This window comes from Mastomys coucha, unplaced genomic scaffold (assembly GCF_008632895.1).
Source record: "Mastomys coucha isolate ucsf_1 unplaced genomic scaffold, UCSF_Mcou_1 pScaffold22, whole genome shotgun sequence".
NCBI classification, from domain to species: domain Eukaryota; kingdom Metazoa; phylum Chordata; class Mammalia; order Rodentia; family Muridae; genus Mastomys; species Mastomys coucha.
The window spans coordinates 248516201-248536239 of NW_022196905.1; the positions used below are offsets into that span (position 1 = coordinate 248516201).

Below are 20039 nucleotides of genomic sequence, written 5' to 3' on the forward strand. Positions count from 1 at the left end.
TCTTTAGGCTTCTGTTCATGATATCATCACAGAGTCTATCATTGTCTAGGTCACACAGTCCATTTGAAGGTGACGATGGCACCATTGGCTCCATTTATTCTGTTCCTGTTATAGGTGGGCATGGAAGTGCTTCTCCCAGCTCTGAAGGCCATGCAACTTTTCAACATCCGGTTGCCAACTCTCTTAATCACGTTTCTCATTGCAGCAGAATAGCTGACAAAATCAACTCTTCTGGCTCACAACTCAAGGGTCCAGTCCGTCATGACAGGGTAGTCATGGAAACAGAGGTGTGAGGCAGCTGGTTCTACTGCATCCAGTCAGGAGGCAAACAGTGACTATTTCTTGGGTTCCTCTTACTTTCCCCCTTACTTCAATCCAGGACCCCACTCCTTGGGCTAGCATCACTCTCTGAAGGCCATGGGTTAGCAACCACCATGGGGCCATGATTTCACTTGTAAAACAGGTGAAACTCTTATATTCACAGAAAAACAAGAATGACCTTTTCAAAAGTGCTTTCTCGTGAGACATCTCTTCATCTATAAAGCCGAGCCACCTCTGAGGCAAGATGCTCCAATCATCAACAAGACCTGACAGTGAAGACATGTAGCACCCTGTAGGCATCGGTGTTACTCAGGGCTGTTGCATTTCCCCTCTGCAGACTCTCAGCAGTGCCTCCGCTTCCTCCTCAAGGACAGAGAGAAGGACATCTAGGTTTTCTTTCTGCCTCGTTCTGGCTGTTACTGATCTGGGTCACATAGAAAAGGAGAAATATAGGGTAATTTTTTGTTTCATTTTTCAGTGGGAGAGCTAAGCTTATTGTCTCCTTCTGACCATCATCATCATCATCATCACTATCATCATCATCATCCTCACTACCACAAGACTTTGTATGAAGTCTCTTACATCACGTACCCCATTCCCACAGACTCTCCTGGACACCATTCTAATCTGTTCATATGTGTCGTTTGATGTGCATCTAGTCTCATGAAGTATATGTTGTTTCAGAAAATAGACATTCAAATGGCTAGATGTCATTATTTTGTACTCCATTTTCTCCTTTTGTATTAGATTGCGTGTTAAGGCCCTTGCTGGTATTCTGTGTGTATCTAACCCATTGATGTTGCTGCTACAAGATGATCTGCCGCATCTCATCCTTTCCCCAGGCCTCTTCTGGTGATGGAGCCCCGGGCTCATTCATGCCAGTGTTTGCTTCTTAGGCAACCATGGAAAAGTCATCTATGCTTCAATCTGAGAACTGATTCACACAGCATTTTTAACTCGACCTGTTTCTCAATATAAAAACAAAACACATAATGAATATATAAAATTTGTTTTTAAAAAAATTATACCAGTGGCTAAGCTAAAATCACTTCCAATCTTATGACTCAGAGAAAAACCTAAGGAATAGTCTAGTATCCATATCTATAAATGTATTCCTTTGCAAAATGAATATACTTTCCTCCTCTCTTTTACTTCTTTTTTTCAATAAAAAGGCATGTTTCTCTGTATACAATGTTTTGTAACTTGATTCTTTACCTTCATAAAAAACCTCGCTGAGAGGACTGGAGAGATGTCACCATGGTTAAATGGCCTCGCTCTTCTTACAGAGGACCAAGGTCCAGTTCCCAGAATCCACACAGCAGTTCACTGCTGTCTGTATCTCTAGTTCCAGGGTGTCTGAGGCCCTTACATACCCACTTTACTGCCTCATACTTTAAAGAAGGTCACTATAACTCTTTGTTTCCATCTGTCATTGCCTTAGAATTTATTACTGCAGGTGGAGTTTCAAGTTCCAAGTTATATGAGTTACTTTTCTATTGTTGTAATAAAATACAAACAAAGCAACTTACTAAAAAGAAAGTTTTAATTGGCTTACAGTTTTAGAGGGCTAAAGTTTATGAAGCCACCATCATAAACAAAGGCATGGGGGAGGGGATGAAGAGCTAGGCGCTCACAACTCACACTTCAAGCAGGAGGCATGTTACACACTGGAAATGGCATGAGTCTTTTGAAACCACAAATCATGCCTGCCAGTGGTATGCCTCCTCCAACAAGGCAACACCTCCTAATCCTTCCCAAACAGTCTCACCAGCCAGGGACCAACTATTCAAGTATGTGTGTCTATCGGAGCCATTCTCGTTCATACCACCTCATGAATGATGTACAATTGTAAGCATTCCAGATAGCTGTCCACCTACAAAATAGAAAGAACTAGATTCCTTTCTTTCCAAGCTGATATGGCCAATGGCATAGGGGAAGTACTGCTGGTTACCTTGGAAACTGTTTCCTACTTCCCTAGAGGTAGAAGGGAAGTACATGCTCCTTTCTGGATCCATTCATTTGAGGCCCCTGTGTTCTATAGCCAAAGGGTTCTGAACCCCAAAGTTATTTAAAAGAACCATTTGACAAAATGGAGCCTCTGGTAGTATGAGGTCATCTAAAAGGTCAGAGCAGAGATAGGGTCTTGGTGACCTGCGGTACACACTCAGCCCTCACTCCCTGTGTATGTGCTGTCACCGGGGTCTTGGGGAACAGGATCAAGGGCCCAGCAGGAGTGCAGGGCAGTTTGCAGAGTCTAGGTTAAAGGTGATCTTAGGAGGCAGGGGGCAGTGAGGAGGGGGTTGGGCAAGGCCGTTCTCTCACCAACAGCAGTGGACATCGAGAACTAGGAAGTGAGCACAGGAGGCATCCTCAGGCATGGCTCAAGCATCTCACAGATTTGACAATGTCTTAGACAATGAAAATGCTTGACACAGGCAAAAAGGTGGTACAGATGGAGCACCCTCTACATGCCAGGAGCTGAACCAGGGCCTGGATCACCTTTAAGCCCCATCTCTTAGATTAGGAACACTGTTCCCATCAACTATATTTTATGGGAACAAGCACTCAGGCTTAGAGGAATTGGGCAGCTCCCAGAGTCCTGGAGCTAGGAAATAGATCGTAAAATCAGTACCTAAACTCCAGCCCTTGCCAGCTCTACATTCTATTCCCTAGATAACTAATGGCTAGGAAAGAATTAAAGCAAGACAAGCTTAACAGGAACAAAATCATCCTTCCTGTGTGAGAGGCAGGGCAGGTGTTAAATAATTTAAAAATAAGCCCAGAAAACTCAATTACCTAAAAGGAAATATTTGTCTAGATACATGCTGGAAAGAAACCCCAGAGGACTTCTAGAAGGAGGCGACAAAAGATCACCAAACTCTGAAAGTTCTGAGGAGGCAAACAAGGTCACCAGTCCATGCACTGAGGACCAAGAGTCCCACAGTGACCCTCACATTCCCTCATTTTCTTTAGGGTCTGTGATGATCTGCACAAGGAGGAAAAGCAGGAAACCAACATGATCCTTGAAGACTGCTTCTTGGATCCCTCGCTCCGTGAACGCCTTTCTATTATCTCCCGGACCTTCCAGAATCAGAGGAAGCTGGTCCAAGAAAACAACATGCTCTTTCTCGATCATATTTTCACGATCGAGCCCCTGGTGAGCACCTCAATAATGTTCAGCTATCTAGTGAACACAAGTGAGGGTACAGGGTTGGGTGGGGTGCAGGGCTGGGTGCGGTGCAGAGCTAGGGGTTGCGGAGCTGGGGGTATGTGAGGCTGGGTGGTGCAGGGCTGGGGGGACAGGGCTAGGGGTGCGAATCTGTGGTGCAGATCTGGAGTTGAGGATCTGGGGTGCAGGGCTAGGGGTGTGGGGTTAGGGGGTGCAGAGCTGGGGGTGCAGGGCTGGGGGTGTGGGGCTAGGGGGTGCAGAGCTGAGGGTGCAGGGCTGGGGGTACATGGGGCTCGGTGTGCATGGGGCTGGGGGTAAAGGGCTGGGGTGCAGGGATGGGGGGTACAGGGATGGGAGTTCAGGGCTGCTTTAGCTAGATTCTCCATTCTGGGACTGGCATAGCAAGTTCTGAGGCCCAGCGCCACAACTGGTGTGAGACACTGTATGAAGGTCGGTAGCAAGAATGTCAATAGGTCACACCTTCTGTGCCACTGTCTCTGCTTCCTCTACATTGCTCAGGATGTGTGGTTTGTGTGATATCATTTTACAACTGAAAGATAGAGCGAAGACCCCAGTATACAAATAAAGAAATGAGCACGAGCACGTATCTCTCCTCGCTTGCTTAAGGCCTAACAGCTGGTGTCCATAGTTGTAGATTTAGCCCTGGTAAGTCTGACTAAGGAGCAGGATGTGTCGATCTTAGCAACATTGCTGTCACAGATATGTTACGGCGTGGTCTTTGATGCGCTTTTGAATCACAGTGAGGTGCTGAGGTGGCATTCCCATCCCGGGGGCAGCATCTTGCCATTGGGAGGAAACCCATCTTCAGTAAGTGGTAGCACACAGAAGTGGTACTCTTCAAGTAAAGAAGCCAATTTGTTTATATTATGTAGAAAACAATGCCATAATGAAACTCCGGAAAATCCATGTACGGCGTCAGTGGTCTCTGTGGACTCCATGATGCCCTTGCCCTTCCCATGCAGTGTTTGGGTTTCTGCTCCTTACAGTTTTCACGGTAGGCCCGTGACAGTTTCTTTTACAAATGAGCACAAAGGTATGGAACCCCCACCCCCACCCCCACCCCTGCCGCCTGCCAGTGTCTTCCTGCTTACTGTAACTCTGACCAGACTGCAGCTCACAATGTCAGACATGGTAGATTGTTTTAAAGTACAGTTATTAACACACATTACATGTGCATACTAATGGATTTCACTGTGGTGTGATGTCACACCCATCATGCTTCAGTCACATCTGCTTCCCTAAGTCCCCTCTCACCTTCACTAATAGTCATTCCTACCGCGATCATAGCACCTTTGGTGTTGTCCTGACTTGCACATGTGAGAGAACATATCTTATAGCACCACTTAACGTGGTGACCCCTAGTCCTATCCATTTTCATATAAAGGACATGGGTTTCCTGTTCTTTATGGGTGACTAATACTCCACTGTGTGTATCTACCATATTTTCTCTATGTGTTCATAGGCTGATTCTATACTTTGGGTATTATGACTAGTGTTTAATAGACATGGATCTGCAGGCTTCCTTTGTATGTACTGCCTTCATTTCCTTTGGGTAATGGTCCACATGCATATGGTAATTCTCTTCCTCTTATATTTTTAAGTATGGCCCATATCATTGTCTGTCTATAGTGGTTATATTAATTTACATTCTTGAGGTAAGTTGTTTATTGATCTTAAATCTCCTGCTTAATGATCTGACCCTTCTGTATGTAATGTATGTTGTATGTAGTACTTGTTCCTGCTTGATGATCTGATCCTTCTGTATGTAATGTATGCTGTATGTAGTGCTTGTAATGTAATCTTTAAATTACCTTTGAAGTGATTTACTGAGAAAATCCTGCCAGTTCTCCAGCTTCATGGCACATGGGTCTCTTCCTGTAGAGGACCTGGCTTTCTGAGGCTGGAAAATAAGCTACGATAATCTCAGCTGAGAGCATTGGAAAGCATTCACAGGGGAAAGGATTGGAACTGGACGTTGGAGAAAGCCTAAGGTTTAATTAAGTGGAAAGGGAGGAGAGTGTTCTCAGCTAGAAAAACCGTGGCAGCCAGGGTAGGGGAGCATTCTGCTCACAGCAGGCTGGATAATGGTGAGCTAAACAGGGTTTCTGCTTGGGGGCGGGGGTAAGTAGAGGTAAGGTGGGCCTATCATGTTCAGCCTACACCTCCTGGTCGCCCACTGTGATTTTTCTGGAGATATTGCATCTGAAAGATGGCAATGTGCACTCTTTGCCAAAAGCAGTTTTGGAATCAAAAAATTTGGGGGGAAACTATGTGGAAAGAGAAGGTGATTGTCAAAGTGGCAGAGTTCAAACAGCTCTTGTCCATGACCAGCTCCCTCCTACCAAACATTTGTTGGGGCTGACATTCTGAAGGTCCCAGCTTAACCAGTGCTGATGAGGATATAAGACACATTACAGGAAAGCAGTGTGCTCAAAGGGAGTTGGAAAGTTTACCCTGATATACATGTGTGGCTTGAATTGGAGGAGGGTGGATAGTGGGAGAGGTAGGTGGTCCATGTCAGTGGATGTAAGGTGATAGAAGACAAGGGGCAGAGTAAACAGGTCTGCAGCCAAGATCCAGGTGATTTCATGTGGGTAATAGTGACTTGAACAGTCCAATTGCAGATACAAGGCATGGTCAAAAGGAAGGCACATGCTTGATTGGTCATTGAGATTGAAATACCACAAGGGTTGGAGATCTCACTGGAGTACCCGGCCCAATGGTAATGGATGAGTGGATGGATGGATGGATGGATGGATGGATGGATGGATGGCATTCAGAAAATACTAATGAGTTTGGCTCTGAGAATGTCAAATTTGAGATTATACAGATGTCTAGAAAGCTTCAGAAATGTAGAACTAAAATTGGTGCTGAAAGGGATTCAAAGAATACAGGATGAGAAAAAAGATTTGTGAGGATGCTGTAGAGGTCTTGATCAAAGATGCTGGGACCTCAGAGTGGGAGAAAGAAGAGAAGGCCCACTGAGAGCTTTCTCTATACCCAGGGCACCTGGTCCTGTACCACTGTCTACTGAACTTCTCTGAATATTGCTCACCTCTCAGGTCTGCTATATCAAATGGCTGCTGCTTGCCTTCTGAGGGCTTAGCTACACATTGGTGACTTTAGCTCGTTCCTATAATTTGATCCCAGTCAAAAGCTTCTTGCTCTGAGTTGATGCTGCCGTAGAAGTAGAAAAGATTAAGAGCAAGCAGTGTTACCAGCTGAACTAATAACCAATCTCAGCCATATTCTACCCAAATAACCAAAATAAAAGGTCATCAGCAGAGGCATAGGCACCACTTTCCCTTCCGATGGGCTGGCTGCTCCACCTCTGGCCCTGGAGGAAGGAGAGCACGTTCAAGTGAGGTAAACATAAAGTTAAGACAAAAGCAACAAACAAGCAGCAAAATCAAAATAACCCTAATACCTTAGGGTCTGAATAGAAGTAAGAAACATCACTTTATTGTATCAGGTCTACATCTACATAGCTTCACTCTTCAAGCACATCAGCTAATACTAAAGTTTTGCTTAGTCCTGCATGTGGGCTGTATGCCCTGCATAGTACTTCATGAGAACATTGTCTCAGATTCAGACTCTTCCAAAGCAAAGGAGATCCAAGATCAGGAAATCAATCCTGTCCCTAAATTGCCCAAAGGGTGATGATGGGTTTGAATTTAAATCTCATTTTATTGATATTATCCTATGAGGAGCAGTTTGGCTCAATCCTGGAGGAATGAAAGGCCCCAAATTCTGCAGTAGCAAGTTCTTCCTGTTCCAACACCCTCTCTTCATTTGTCCCTTTGGTAGTTTTATAAGTACACCCCCAGGGGCTCATGTTTGGATACTTGGTCCATGGTTGGCTAAACTATTTGGGAAGAATTAGGAAGTGTAGTCTCATTGGAGGAGGTGTGCCATTGTGGGTGGGCTTTGGGGTTTCCTGCTGATGGTTCAAGATGTGAGCTTTATCTTGAGCTTTCAGCTGTTCCATCTGCCATAGCTTTGCTCTGCCATCATGGATGTTAATCCTCTGTCACTAGCCAAATCAAATGCTTTCCTTCATAAGCTGCTTTGGTCATGGCGCTCTGTCACAGCAAATAGAAAAGTAACTAAGACAGGCCCTGTGTCTTAGCAAACTTCCTCCTCACGCCCATTCTTTATGAAACATGGCCGTAACCATGGCCATTGGGTCTGCAGCTTGTGAGCCTTCAGGAGTTAGATTTAGATATCTTGAGTCCAAACGAGGACCTTGAGGACCCAGAATGACCAGGAGACAGAAGACCAAAAGGAACTTTGTAAAAAGTATATTTAATTATCTATCAGTGTTTCCAAGGCAATTAGGATTACTGCGTACTCATTAGAGTATATGAGATATAACTATTGACTTCAAGTTTCCCATATACCAATTCTTTTGACAATATCTTAGCATAAGATATCTTGATAACATCTTAACGTCTTTAGCTTGGCTTTCTCCATTTATTGCATACCAGGGAAGGCATGGAGTCAAGTAGACTACAGATAATGTGCCAAGCTGCCTGCTTCCATATGAGATCTTTCCCCATCTCCAGAAAGAAACCATCAGAGTCTATTATGCATGGGATTTTTTACCTTCCAGAAAAGCAAATGGAACTGTTTCATAAATATAATATTCACTTGTGCCAGGTGGGCCATGTCTGGGCTGAACTTTGATGGTCTCATTCTGTTATTTCCTCTGCTTGAGTCTCCTGGGTCCCCATGAAAGAGAGAAATACAAAAAGACAAAAACCAGTTCTGAAAATTGAGAGGTGAGAGAATATCACAAGGAAAAAAAGAGCAAATTAAGGTTTTGCTTCCCATGGCCATCTAGTAACCCTCCAAGACCTCACCACAGATGTAAGCATCCCCTCTCTGAACTGTAGCACTGCTGGCTGAGGTCACACTTTGAAGACACAGCAATTTTCTCAACATGGAACACTTGGTATTTTCTCCAAAAGAAAAGTCTGAATATTTAAAGATATTTTCCCAAGTAGCCGGCTGCATGTCTAAAGTATTTGAGCTGGCCCAACATTCCTACCCCACCCTCATCTCCTCCATTAGTGTAGACTTAACCCAGGAACCCTAGGGAAGCTGAGGCTCCATCTAACTGAGATATCAAAAGGAAGAGAGGCTCAGGCATTTCTTCATTACCGCGCAAGTAATAGTAACCCTCACTCTGATGTTATTTAAGCCTCTGAGAAACATGCAGCTCTAGCAATTCAGACTTGGAAAGCACAGCTCAAATTTAGTTTACTGGATCCTTTTCCTCATTTGGCATAGAGGGTGAGCTCAGCAGAACTAGGTTGGGTGCAAGTCCAGATGGCTAACAAGAAGATGCAGCGCTTTGTGTCCTGCGCAGCCCTTCCTCTGCTCCAATCATTAGCTGTGACTCACAGGGCAAACACGTGGGCGCTGACTCCTTGGAAATGGACACCAGGAAGGAGCCCAAGGACGTGGATCTGCTGAGATGGAACTGCCCTTGACAAGCTCTGCCCATTCGGTCGGCCATCCTTTAGCCTTCTTCATTAGGATTCTCTTTTCCAGTCTTTGTGCTAAGGCCCACTTTTTGGCCATTGTACTATAGCATTCACTATTGTGTTGAAGAACCAGTGTGGGTGGAAAGAAGCCCAGGGAAGCCTTAGAAGCAGCAAAGGTGCTCATTAAATTGGTCAATACCTTTCCTTTCTGGGAAAGAGAGAAAGGCTTGGACATCACACATGGCCACCTCCACTAGCTAGAACCCCATGGTGTTCTGTATATTTAGGTTGAAGATAAAATCAAGACAGAAAGTGCCTTTTGTGAAGCTTCCTCTGTAAATGGACAGATCATAGGGCTCCCTCTTAGTAGCTTCTATAGACATTATTTTGAGCATGACAACTTTCCTTGACTTTCAGCATCCCAGCTGATGGAACTGAGCAATCTTTGCCAGCTCTGTGTCAATTTGGTCTTTTCTCTCAACAGTAATGAGGATAGTTTACTTGTCAATTGTTTTAGAGTTCCTTTTTTTTTTTTTTTTAATCATTGTTGTTTGAGACAATTGGTATTTGTACCAAGCATCATAGCTTTTGCTATTGGTTGGATCTGTTGCAAGTAATGGAAAAGATGACAGCATTTTGTTGGTAGATTGGTCAGTGATAGGAATTTGGCATGGAGGGTTGGAGAGACGGTTCCAGACTTAGGTGAGGACCAGAGAATTCAATTCCCAGCTCCATATCTAGCAGCTTACAAAGTGTTGCAACTCTAGCCTCCATGGGAATATGATTCCCTCTTGCAGCCTATGTGGCACACACACACACACACACACACACACACACACACACACACACACACATGCACACACACAAATAAAATTTTAAATGAATCTTTAAAAAAAACATTTAAAACAGATGTTTGATTTTGAGAACAAGCTCTCTTTCTGAGAAATTTTCTTTTTGCTTCCTTATTTTGGGAAATGGAATCTCCAGAGCTTTTCTTAAACTCATGGGCTCAAGAGATCTTTCTTCTTCAGCTTCTAGAGTGGACTAGTGTTGCTAGTCCACTCTAGAAGGACTGGAGCAACAATTCCTGTTGCATAAGGTAAACGATGGGATAGTTGGAGGTGTTTAAGCTGCCAAGCGTGAAGGAAGTCACTTCATGTCAGAGCTCCACTTCAGGTCACTCTTCCCATATTTTATTCTGAAGGGACTGGGCTTTGTCCCTCACTCAAGTCAGAGGAACTTGATAAGGACCCACCAGTACTTGATAAGGACCCACCAGTACATCTCTCAGGAGCGGTGTCAGATAAGTCTGAGTATCAGTAGTAGTGATTCTAAATGTCCTTTCTCTAACCATGGGATAGCGAGAGAGGTGGGCCTTAACCTACTTTTAGAATTGCAGAGGGCTTAAGGAAATTAGGGGAAATACCATACACTCTTAGCCTCTGTGCCCCTTACCCTCCTCCTCTTCCTCTGTGTGTGTGTGTCTGTCTCTGTCTCTGTCTCTGTCTCTGTCTCTGTCTCTGTCTCTCTCTCTCTCTCTCTCTGTGTGTGTGTGTGTGAGTGTGTATGTGTGTGTGTGTGTGTGTGTGTGTGTGTGTGTGTGAAGCCCCAGCTACCCTGGAACTTTCTCTGTTGGTGAGGCTGACCTCAGACTCACAGAGATCTGCCTGCCTCTGCCTCCTGAGTGCTGGAATTAAAAGCATGTGCCACAACCGCTCCACTTGGTTTCTATTTTTAAAGTGTCGATAAGCTGAGCAGTGGTGGCACACACCTTAATCCCAGCACTTGGGAGACAGAGGCAGGAGGATTTCTGAGTTCAAGGCCAGCCTCGTCTACAGAGTGAGTTCCAGGACAGCCAGGGCTACAGAGAAACCCAATCTCGAAATAAATAAATAAATAAATAAATAAATAAATAAATAAATAAATAAATTGGGGATAAAAGGACCTCACAAAGATGAAGACTGAGCAAGGTGAAGTGCAGGAACTGTGACTACAGGTAGTGAGAACCTGAGCTCTCAGGAAACACTTGCAAGCTTGTGGTTCTGAGTTATAGATACACTTGCCGTCACACTTATACATGCAACCAGAGAATCAAAATGCAAAATTCTTTTGTTTAACACACATAGGAATTCACCTTGTAGACATCAAGTCCTCCTGCCTTGCAAATCAGTCAAGAATGTTAAATACACATGTAACTATGTTCTTGTGCTTTGTATGTCATGTCCACTTAGCAAGGGTTTGGGAAGTGATCTTATTGGCACTAGTTATTTTTGTGGTAATTATTTTTGTGTGGGTGCCAGACATTGAGCATAAAAGAACTATAGCAGCTTTAGATGGCATCTGTCGGTTAATCGAGACTGGAAGACCCGTCCTAAATGTGCGCTGCACCTCTCCATAATAATGCCAGACTGAATAAAAATGAGAAAACAAACTAGACAGCATCCATCTTCCTCTGTTCCCTGGCCATGGACACAAATGCGACCAGCCGCCCCAAGCCCTCGATGTCCCTGCTGTGATGGACTGCACCCTCAAACTGTGAGCCAAAAGAAACCCTTCCTTTAAAAAAAAAAAAAAAAAGCCAGTCACCTTTAAGGACAGTCCCTCTCTGCCATGGCCCAGCAGCTGCATGCTCATAACATCCAGAGTGGCTCAACACCAGCCGCGAGGTTGCTTGGTCCTCTATTCTTATTTAGAAGGAACTAGAAAGCTCCAAGAGTAATAATGTAACATTGGGCCAATTAGCATATAACATTAGACTTAAAGATTCAAAGCCAGTTCCTTCTAGTAGGTCCCTTGACTGGTAAGTTGTTCTACTTACAAATAGAGTTGTTCTACTTAGCACAGAGCTGGGAAAGGCAAAGTGTTAGAGAAAAGGGAGATGGCAATAGTAAAAGTAAGGGTAGCTGTATTTATGACTATTATTATTATATCAGAGTAATAGTACTCTAATAGTAATAGAACTCAGGTTGGGAGTAGGAAGAATGGTCAAAGAAGGGTAAGAGAGAGTCTTTGAGATAGAAGAAAACAGAGCAGCCCAGATCTGAGTGAAGAGGCAAATCCAGGAGTTCATAGAAAAGGAATGTTGACGCTAGAGCCAGTGGGGAAATCCCTGAATGTTTTGATCTTTCTGAAATGTCAGAGCTGAGCAATAAAAAGAGGAAAGGTATTTCCAGGAGCACAAGCCAGCTGGGAGTTAATTTCATCCGGGTTGGTAAGATGTACAGTGGGAAGATTGGAAGGCATGGAGTACCATGTGGCTGTTTTAGGCATATTGCCTGTTTGTAAGGTTTGTTCATTGACCTGCTAGGAAATGACATAGCTTTGTTTTTTGTTTATTTATTTATTTGTTTGTTTGTTTGTTTAACCAGTGTTTTCCTAGAGAGAAATAGGAGTTTACTTTTCAGTAACGCCCAGCTGAAAGGAAATAACGACACCACACCACTGCATCCCTCTGAGAGAGAAAACGGAATGACCACAATTTGGCTGTGACAGCTTCACAGCCCTGTTAGTTCACTGACACACACCCTGACCCAGGAGACGACTTTGGGGGAGCATTTGTCCTTGGATTATCTCCCGTGTTCCCAGAAAGATTCGGGTTACCAGTGGATGCTGCAGGCTCAGCAGCACAGCTGCTGTTCTGTATGAGGACACCCCAGCCCTGGCCCTCATTCAGTCTGAGCCCTAGAGACTGGCTCCTCATGTTGGCCTCCTGTCACCAGAGAACCCTCTCACAATCTTACCTAGGTGCCAGTACCCCTTTATTGGTTAACCAGACTACCCCTCCCAACTGTGCCTCAGTTCTCAACCCTTCATTTCCTCATAGCAGACTTATTTAACCATGGCACATTCAAGGGTGTTTGGAGGCCTAAGCCGTGCTGTCTTTTTGTCTGTGTATGCACACCCTGGACCCTGTGGCTTGAGGGCCGTGAAGATGGCCTTGCTTACCCTGAGCAATAAGACTTCTGTTCACATGTTCTGAGATACTCCGATTTGCAGGCAATCCTTTGGGGACCACTTCTTAAGGCTCACGATATTTTTCTAGCATGGATTCTCTCGGGATCCAGAACATCCCTGGGTGCTTTGGCTAGTCTGTGTTGGAACAAGTTAGCTGCATCTGCTCAGGGTCTGGTCAGAGCAGGGTCTAACCCCACCCCCCAGCAGATTCACACTTCTCATGTGGATTAAGAAGAAGCCCAAATCCTCAGCCATTCTTGGGAAGGACACCCTTTGGCATGTCTTCAGCATGAATGGCTGAGCCACATCTGCTTGGCCTGTCCACCTTTCCTAAGTCTGAACACTCCATCATGCTCTTAAAATTCTGCCCAAGGGCCAGGTATTTGCCATTTATCAGAAGGGAACAAACATTTGTTTCAAGCTGTTGCAAAGAAAATCCTGCAGTGAAATGACCAAGCCTGTGAGAGTGCTTTGAATTCCTCTGTCCCCTCTGGGATCTCAGGGACATCTCTGGGTACTATGGTTGTATGGTTTTGAGGGTCCCAAATGCAATGAAAAGGGCAGAAAGGGGTTTCAGACATGAATCCTTGTCTGATAATAACTACATGAAGTGCAAGCCGACAGCTGACTCAGCAGCTACCAAGCGCCACCTCTGCTTAGGTACTGGAGATGGAGGGGAGAGTGGCTATCTCTCTTCTCTTGAACTTAGCTGGGGATGCAAACCTTCTTGGAGCCTTGGTGTCCTCCCTTCACTTTGAAGCCGGGAGGGACACTTCTTGTGAAGGCCACAGATCAGAGCAATTGCTCTTGTGAGTAAGTCAAAACTGCGTCTAGTTTCTTCTTCTCCATTCTTTGCCTGATGTTGCCTTTTCTCCAGATGGTGGGGTTGAACAGAAGAACTTACCTCTGTGAGGCAGTGATGTCAGAGAAGTGTTCTCTTCTCCATCCTTTGCTCTAGGAGTATTTTTTTTAATATTTATTTCTTTATTATATGCATTACACTGTAGCTGTCTTCAGACACCCCAGAAGAGGGCGTCAGATCTTGTGACAAATGGCTGTAAGCCATCATGTGGTTGCTGGGATTTGAACTCAGGACCTTTGAAAGAGCGGTCAGCGCTCTTAACCGCTGAGCCATCTCTCCAGCCCCTGCTCCAGAAGTATTTTTCCTTCCAGCCAGACTGGATCTGCTATGCTTTGGGGACTGTCTGAAACCAGAGCCTGATTATTTATTAAGCTGTCTTGCCTCGGTTTTCTATTGAGCTGTGTATAGATTTTTAAATGTGTTTAGTACTTCTGCTCGTTTGGCCCTATTTACAAAAACCTCAGGAAAAGGCACATATTTTCTCCCCACTGCCTCTTCAACCTTTCAGCTTATCCTTCTATGAAGTAACAGGGAGGATGGTCAACAAGCATCTAGGGAGCTTTTACTGAATATATATTGTTTCCAGACCTTGGGGGGGGGGCAGGGGCGCTCTTGGAATCCAGCGTAATTAACACCTATTGCAGCCTGAGAAATTAGTGAAGAAATACCAAGTTAATGTGATCAATACAATATTTTAACTCAATTTTTCCCTAGTAGGTGAATTCTGGTAAGGAGCTTATTCCAACATAGTGACAAAACTTGGGTTTCTTATTCTGGTTTTCTGGGAGCTTGTGAATGAAAATGACAGAAACACTCTGAGCTGGGCACTACTCTCCCTTGGGCCATTGCGATGGCTCCATAGAGACATTTCTAGTTGCTGTCACTCAAAAGTTAGGAAGGTAGTGCCCCTGCTTAGGAAGCCAGCCACTCCTCTCTCTGTGGTCCCTATGAACCTTAAATGTATGTTTTTACAAGGGCATATATTTCTGTGTATATTCTGTATATATTCTTGTCAATCACTCTGCTAATGGCTAAGCTCCCTGCCATCTTGGCCCACCCTGTTTCCTCTGACATCCCAGGGCTGGGCATGCATGGAGCAGATAGCAAATGCTCACTGAACACATATATCTTAAAAATGCTTTGTCACAAAGCAAGGTAACACATCTGTAATCTAAGGGCTGGAGGTGGAGGATAGTGAGTTTGAGGCCAGTCTTGGCTACATAGTAAAACTCCATTTTAAAGAAAGAAAGAAAGAAAAAAAAAACTATCCTCCCCGGTTTCCTCTTTAACGCATTTCATATTCATAAACTCACTGGCATGATCTTTTAAACTTGTTCAAAATTCGTATCACTTGATAAGCTACCAAGCCACGTAAGTCACATCTGCTAGGTAAAACTGTTTTCTCCTGGCTTGTAAGAGCGTTTCCTTCAGGTTCCCGGGATCTCAGCCTTTATGTGCCGTCCAGTGAGAATGTGAATTGGTCCAACCATCACAGAAAACAGTGTAAGGTTCCCAAAGAAATTAAAATAGAGCGACTGTGTCACCCAGAGTCTCTCTTCTTGCTGCATTACCAAAGGAATGGAACTTAGAATTTTGCACAGGCGCAGTCCTATGTTCTCTGCAGCATGATTTAAATAGCCAACCTGCAGGGACTACTTAAATGTTAATGGACAGGGTGTATAGGACTGGCACTGGCACAGGGCACACCAAGACAAGTTCTCAGCACAAAAGAGATTTATTTGTCCCAGAGGAACAGAGGCAGGGAATAAGGGACAAAGGCAGGAGATACAGGAAGAGGGAGAAGGGGAAGGGAACAAGGGAGGAAGGAGGAGGGGAGGGGGAGGAAAGAGGAGGGATACTTGCCCTGGAGGGACAAATTACTGCCTCTGGACAGAGGAGACAGATGTGGTCCAAAGGCAAGTGATAGTTTATAACGGGAAAGGGGAAAACCTGGGTTAGCATGAGCTGGTTTGTTTTGATTGGGCATGTTAATTAAGGTGGCCAAAAAGGGGGCTTTTGACTGTTGGACTTCAGAACTTTGATAGCTGGACCTTGTGGACAGCCTCAGGAGAAGGAAGCGGCCAAATAAAGGAACAGACCTTGGTGGCTAGCTTTAGGAATGTATCCTATGCTTTACAAGGGAGAGGTAAATGTGGAAGGGAAAAGCCCGCCACCATGTGTTCCCACGCTCAGGCCTGCTAGAGCCCTTCACAGGAGAATCAAGAAAGAAATGTGATTATTTACATACAGCGGAGTATTGTTCAGCCTTAAATGGGACACCTTAAAAGATGCTCAGTAGGTAAAGGCACTTACTGCTAAGCCTGACATCCAGAGTTTAATTCTTGGAATCCACACGGTGGAAGGAGAGAACTGACTCCAGGTTTTCTTCTGACGACCTTCACACTGTAGCATTGCACAAATCTGCAGGGGTGAATGTACACACAATAAGTAAATGCAAAACCAGCTAACGGGTGTGTGGTGGGGGTGGAGTGGTTCCTCTGGCATTCGCAACAACATTGATAAGTGAATCAGGCTAGACCCAGAAAGGCCAGTACCATAGCTCATGTCCTCAGGCGTATGTAGTCTATAAAGAAAGAGAGTTTGTGCAAACAAGAGTAGGAAGGGTTCCGGGGGTGACTATGGGCAAATGGGAAGATGCTGGTCAAACAGCTGTGAGTCCTGGAGAGCCAGTGCACAGCACAGCACAGCATCTGCAGCTGGTAACACATAAGAACAGACCCAAGATGCTCCCACAGCACAACCAAGGAGCTGCTTAGGAACTGCAGGTGCTCCTCTAGTTGACTATAAGGACCATTTGCTATCCACACATGTGTCAAAGTTTCATGTACTCCTTAAATATATGGGGAAGAAGCCCTGAAATTATCATTTGAAAACAATGTCTTTCTTTCTTGTTCCTGTTTCAGGAAGGTGATGTCTGGCCCAACTCATCAGCTGAAATCACTGTGTACTTTAACCCCCTAGAGGCCAGGCTCTACCAGCAGACAGTTTACTGTGACATTTCAGGTATGGACCTGTTCTGTGTGGTCACCAGGTTATCAAGTGCTCAGAGCATGTGCGTATGTACATGTATGTATTTATATGTGTGTGTGTGTGTGTATGTGTGTGTATATATGTTTGTATAGGTATGTGCATATGTATGTTTATACACATATGTATGAATGCATGTATGTGTTCATGTGTATATATGTGTGTATGTATGTGTATGTGTACATGTGTGAATGTGTGTGTATGTGTGTGTATGTGTATAAGAATGTGGGAGAGCATGTACTCAGGCCATTTGGTGCTACATGATACCACTAGAAGGATCTATGTCCAAAGGGCATCTCTGAATCCACTTCAATTAAGTCTGTCCCGTGGCAAAGCGTCAACGTAATAACCAACTTGGGTGGAAAGTAATGGGGGCAAGGTGAGAGTGAGGAAGGATCTTACATGGTCTCAAAATGTTGTCCATCAGAATACTTACCAGTTATAAGTGGAAGAAACTCAGTTTTAGAGTGAAGAGCAGAGATGATGGCATCCTAGTTATGGAACAGGTGACCCCCTAGGGCCACTCCAATAGGATACAACTAGGACACAGCGTCCTGTCAATAGGACCAGACTACCACATCCTCTGGCCTGACCCAGAGGATGCTTCAGGCAAACTAACTGAAGCACAAATTACAAGGTCCAGCCTGGTTCATCACAAACTTCATGAAAGTCAAGGGAGGAAGGATGAGCTGTCCAAGAGAGACTCGAAAGAGCAGTGATATGACCTAGACTGAACATGTTGCTGCAAAGAGACAAGGAAGTTCTTTATCCTTCCAGGGAAATTTGTCCATTTCCATTAGCCACCCATCAAGTCATTCATTGTCTGGTAAGACAGTCTCTCACTGCATGCCCTGGGCAAGCCTAAAACTCACTGTGTAATCCAGATAGGCCTCAAATTCTCAGAGCTCCTTCCCTCAGCCTCCCTAATGCTGGGACTAAAGATGTGAGCCACCACATCCAACTTCTGTCTTTTTAAACCTTCAGAATTCTTTTTAAATGCCCATAAGAAAAATAGGTAGGGTTGATGACTTTTGGAGCTGCCAGTCTTTGGGGTAGCTCTTGGCTCCTTCTGAGGACAATGTGTCTGCAGTTGGCTTTTTATTTCCTTCTTCAGACTTGAACTGAAAGAGAGGTCTGTGTGGAGACTTGTAGCTCACTCCCTGGTGCTCTTTTCCTTCCCTTCATCCCCAGAGGGAATATTTAAGAATATCACAGGGACCCAAAAGCCCTCTGCATGTGGTACTGGTTGAGGAGCGAACTGGGGGGAAGGTACCTCAGAAATATCCAGGAAAACAGAAGCTTCAGACTCAGTGGAGTCTTCATGAAGAAAACTCCTGATATGCAGGGACAAATCATAAGAAGGCCTGTTTACTTTAGGTCAAATATTGAGAGACATCTGATATGCCATCTTAAGAAGGAGGTTCTGCAGATCCACAGCCCTTTCTGCCCCTTCCCCACAAGCAGAGACCTTGCCTTCAGGGAGTGCTCCAACCCAGAGACTCAGGAGGAAGCGGGACCAGGCAGGAGGCACTGGCCTCAGAAGTAGCAGGGCAGCCAGCTCAGGATCCTTTCTATCTCCCTCTTAACTTAGGAGGAGGAGGGACCAGCCAACTCCATTCTTCACAGAAAGAGCAATTTGCAAATTCATCTGGAGTAACAAAAAACCCACGATAGCAAAAACTATTCTCAACAATAAAAGAACCTCTGGTGGAATCACCATCCTGGACCTTAAGCTGTACTACCAAGCAATTGTGATAAAAACTGCATGGTATTGCAGTGACAGACAGGTAGATCAATGGAATAGAATTGAAGACCTAGAAATGAACCCACAAACCTATGGCCACTTGATCTTTGACAAAGGAGCTAAAACCATCCAGTGGAAAAAAAAAGACAGCATTTTCAACAAATGGTGCTGGCTCAACTGGCTGTTAGCATGTAGAAGAAGGCAAATCGATCCATTCCTATCTCCTTGTACAAAGCTCAAGTCCAAGTGGATCAAGGACCTCCACATAAAACCAGATATACCCAAATTAGTAGAAAAGAAAGTGAGAAAGAACCTTGAGCACATAGGCACGGGGGAAAATTTCCTGAACAGAACACCAATAGCTTATGCTCTAAGATCAAGAATCGACAAATGGGACTTCATAAAATTACAAAGCTTCTGTAAGGCAAAAGACACTGTCAATAGGACAAAATGGCAACCAACAAATTGAGAAAAGATCTTTACCAATCCTATATCTGATAGAGGGCTAATATCCAATATATACAAAGAACTCAAGAAGTTAGACTCCAAAGAAACAAATAACCCTATTAAAAATGGGGTATGGAGCTAAAAAAAGAATTCTCAACTGACGAATACCAAATGGCTGAGAAGCACCTAAAGAAATGTTCAACATCCTTAGTCATCAGGGAAATGCAAACCAAAACAACCCTGAGATTCTACCTCATACCTGTCAGAATGGCTAAGATCAAAAACTCAGGTGACAACAGATGCTGGCAAGGTTGTGGAGAAAGAGGAACACTCCTTCATTGCTGGTGGAATTGCAAGCTGGTACAACCACTCTGGAAATCAGTTTGGCGGTTCCTCCAGAAATTGGACATAGTACTACCAGAGGTCCCAGCTATACCACTCCTGGGCATATACCCAGAAGATGCTCCAACATGTAATAAGGACACATGCTCCACTATGTTCATAGCAGCCTTATTTATAATAGCCAGAAACTGGAAACAACCCAGATGCCCCTCAACAGAGGAATGGATACAGAAAATGTGGTACATCTACACAGTGGAGTGCTACTCAGTTATTAAAAACAATGAATTTATGAAATTCTTGGGGAAATGGATAGACCTGGAGAATATCATCCAGAGTGAGGTAACCCAATCATAAAAGAACACACATCGTATGCATTCTCTGATAAGTAGATATTAGCCTAGAAGATCGGAATACACAAAGTACAAACCACAAACCACAGGAAACCCAAGAAGAAGGAAGACCAAAGTGTGGATACTTCATTCCATCTTAAAAGGGGGAACAAAATACCCATGGAAGGATTTTCAGAGACAAACTATGGAGCAGAGACTGAAGAAAGGACAATCCAGAGACTGCGCCACCTGGGAATCCTTCCCATATTCAATCATCAAATCAGACACTATTGTGGATATCAGCAAGTGCTGG

General features: G+C 44.4%; 1 protein-coding gene across 5 annotated transcripts in view; it reads left to right on the forward strand.

Moving 5' to 3' along the window:
- The window catches only part of Hydin (HYDIN axonemal central pair apparatus protein), a 421354-nt gene that overhangs the window by 146965 nt on the left and 254350 nt on the right, over positions 1-20039 (forward strand). For all 5 annotated transcript variants that reach the window (XM_031341421.1, XM_031341424.1, XM_031341423.1 and 2 more), the window contains exons 9-10: positions 3295-3478; positions 16741-16840. In XM_031341421.1, coding sequence (XP_031197281.1) covers positions 3295-3478; positions 16741-16840 — 284 coding nt within the window. The remainder of the gene's footprint in view (positions 1-3294; positions 3479-16740; positions 16841-20039) is intronic.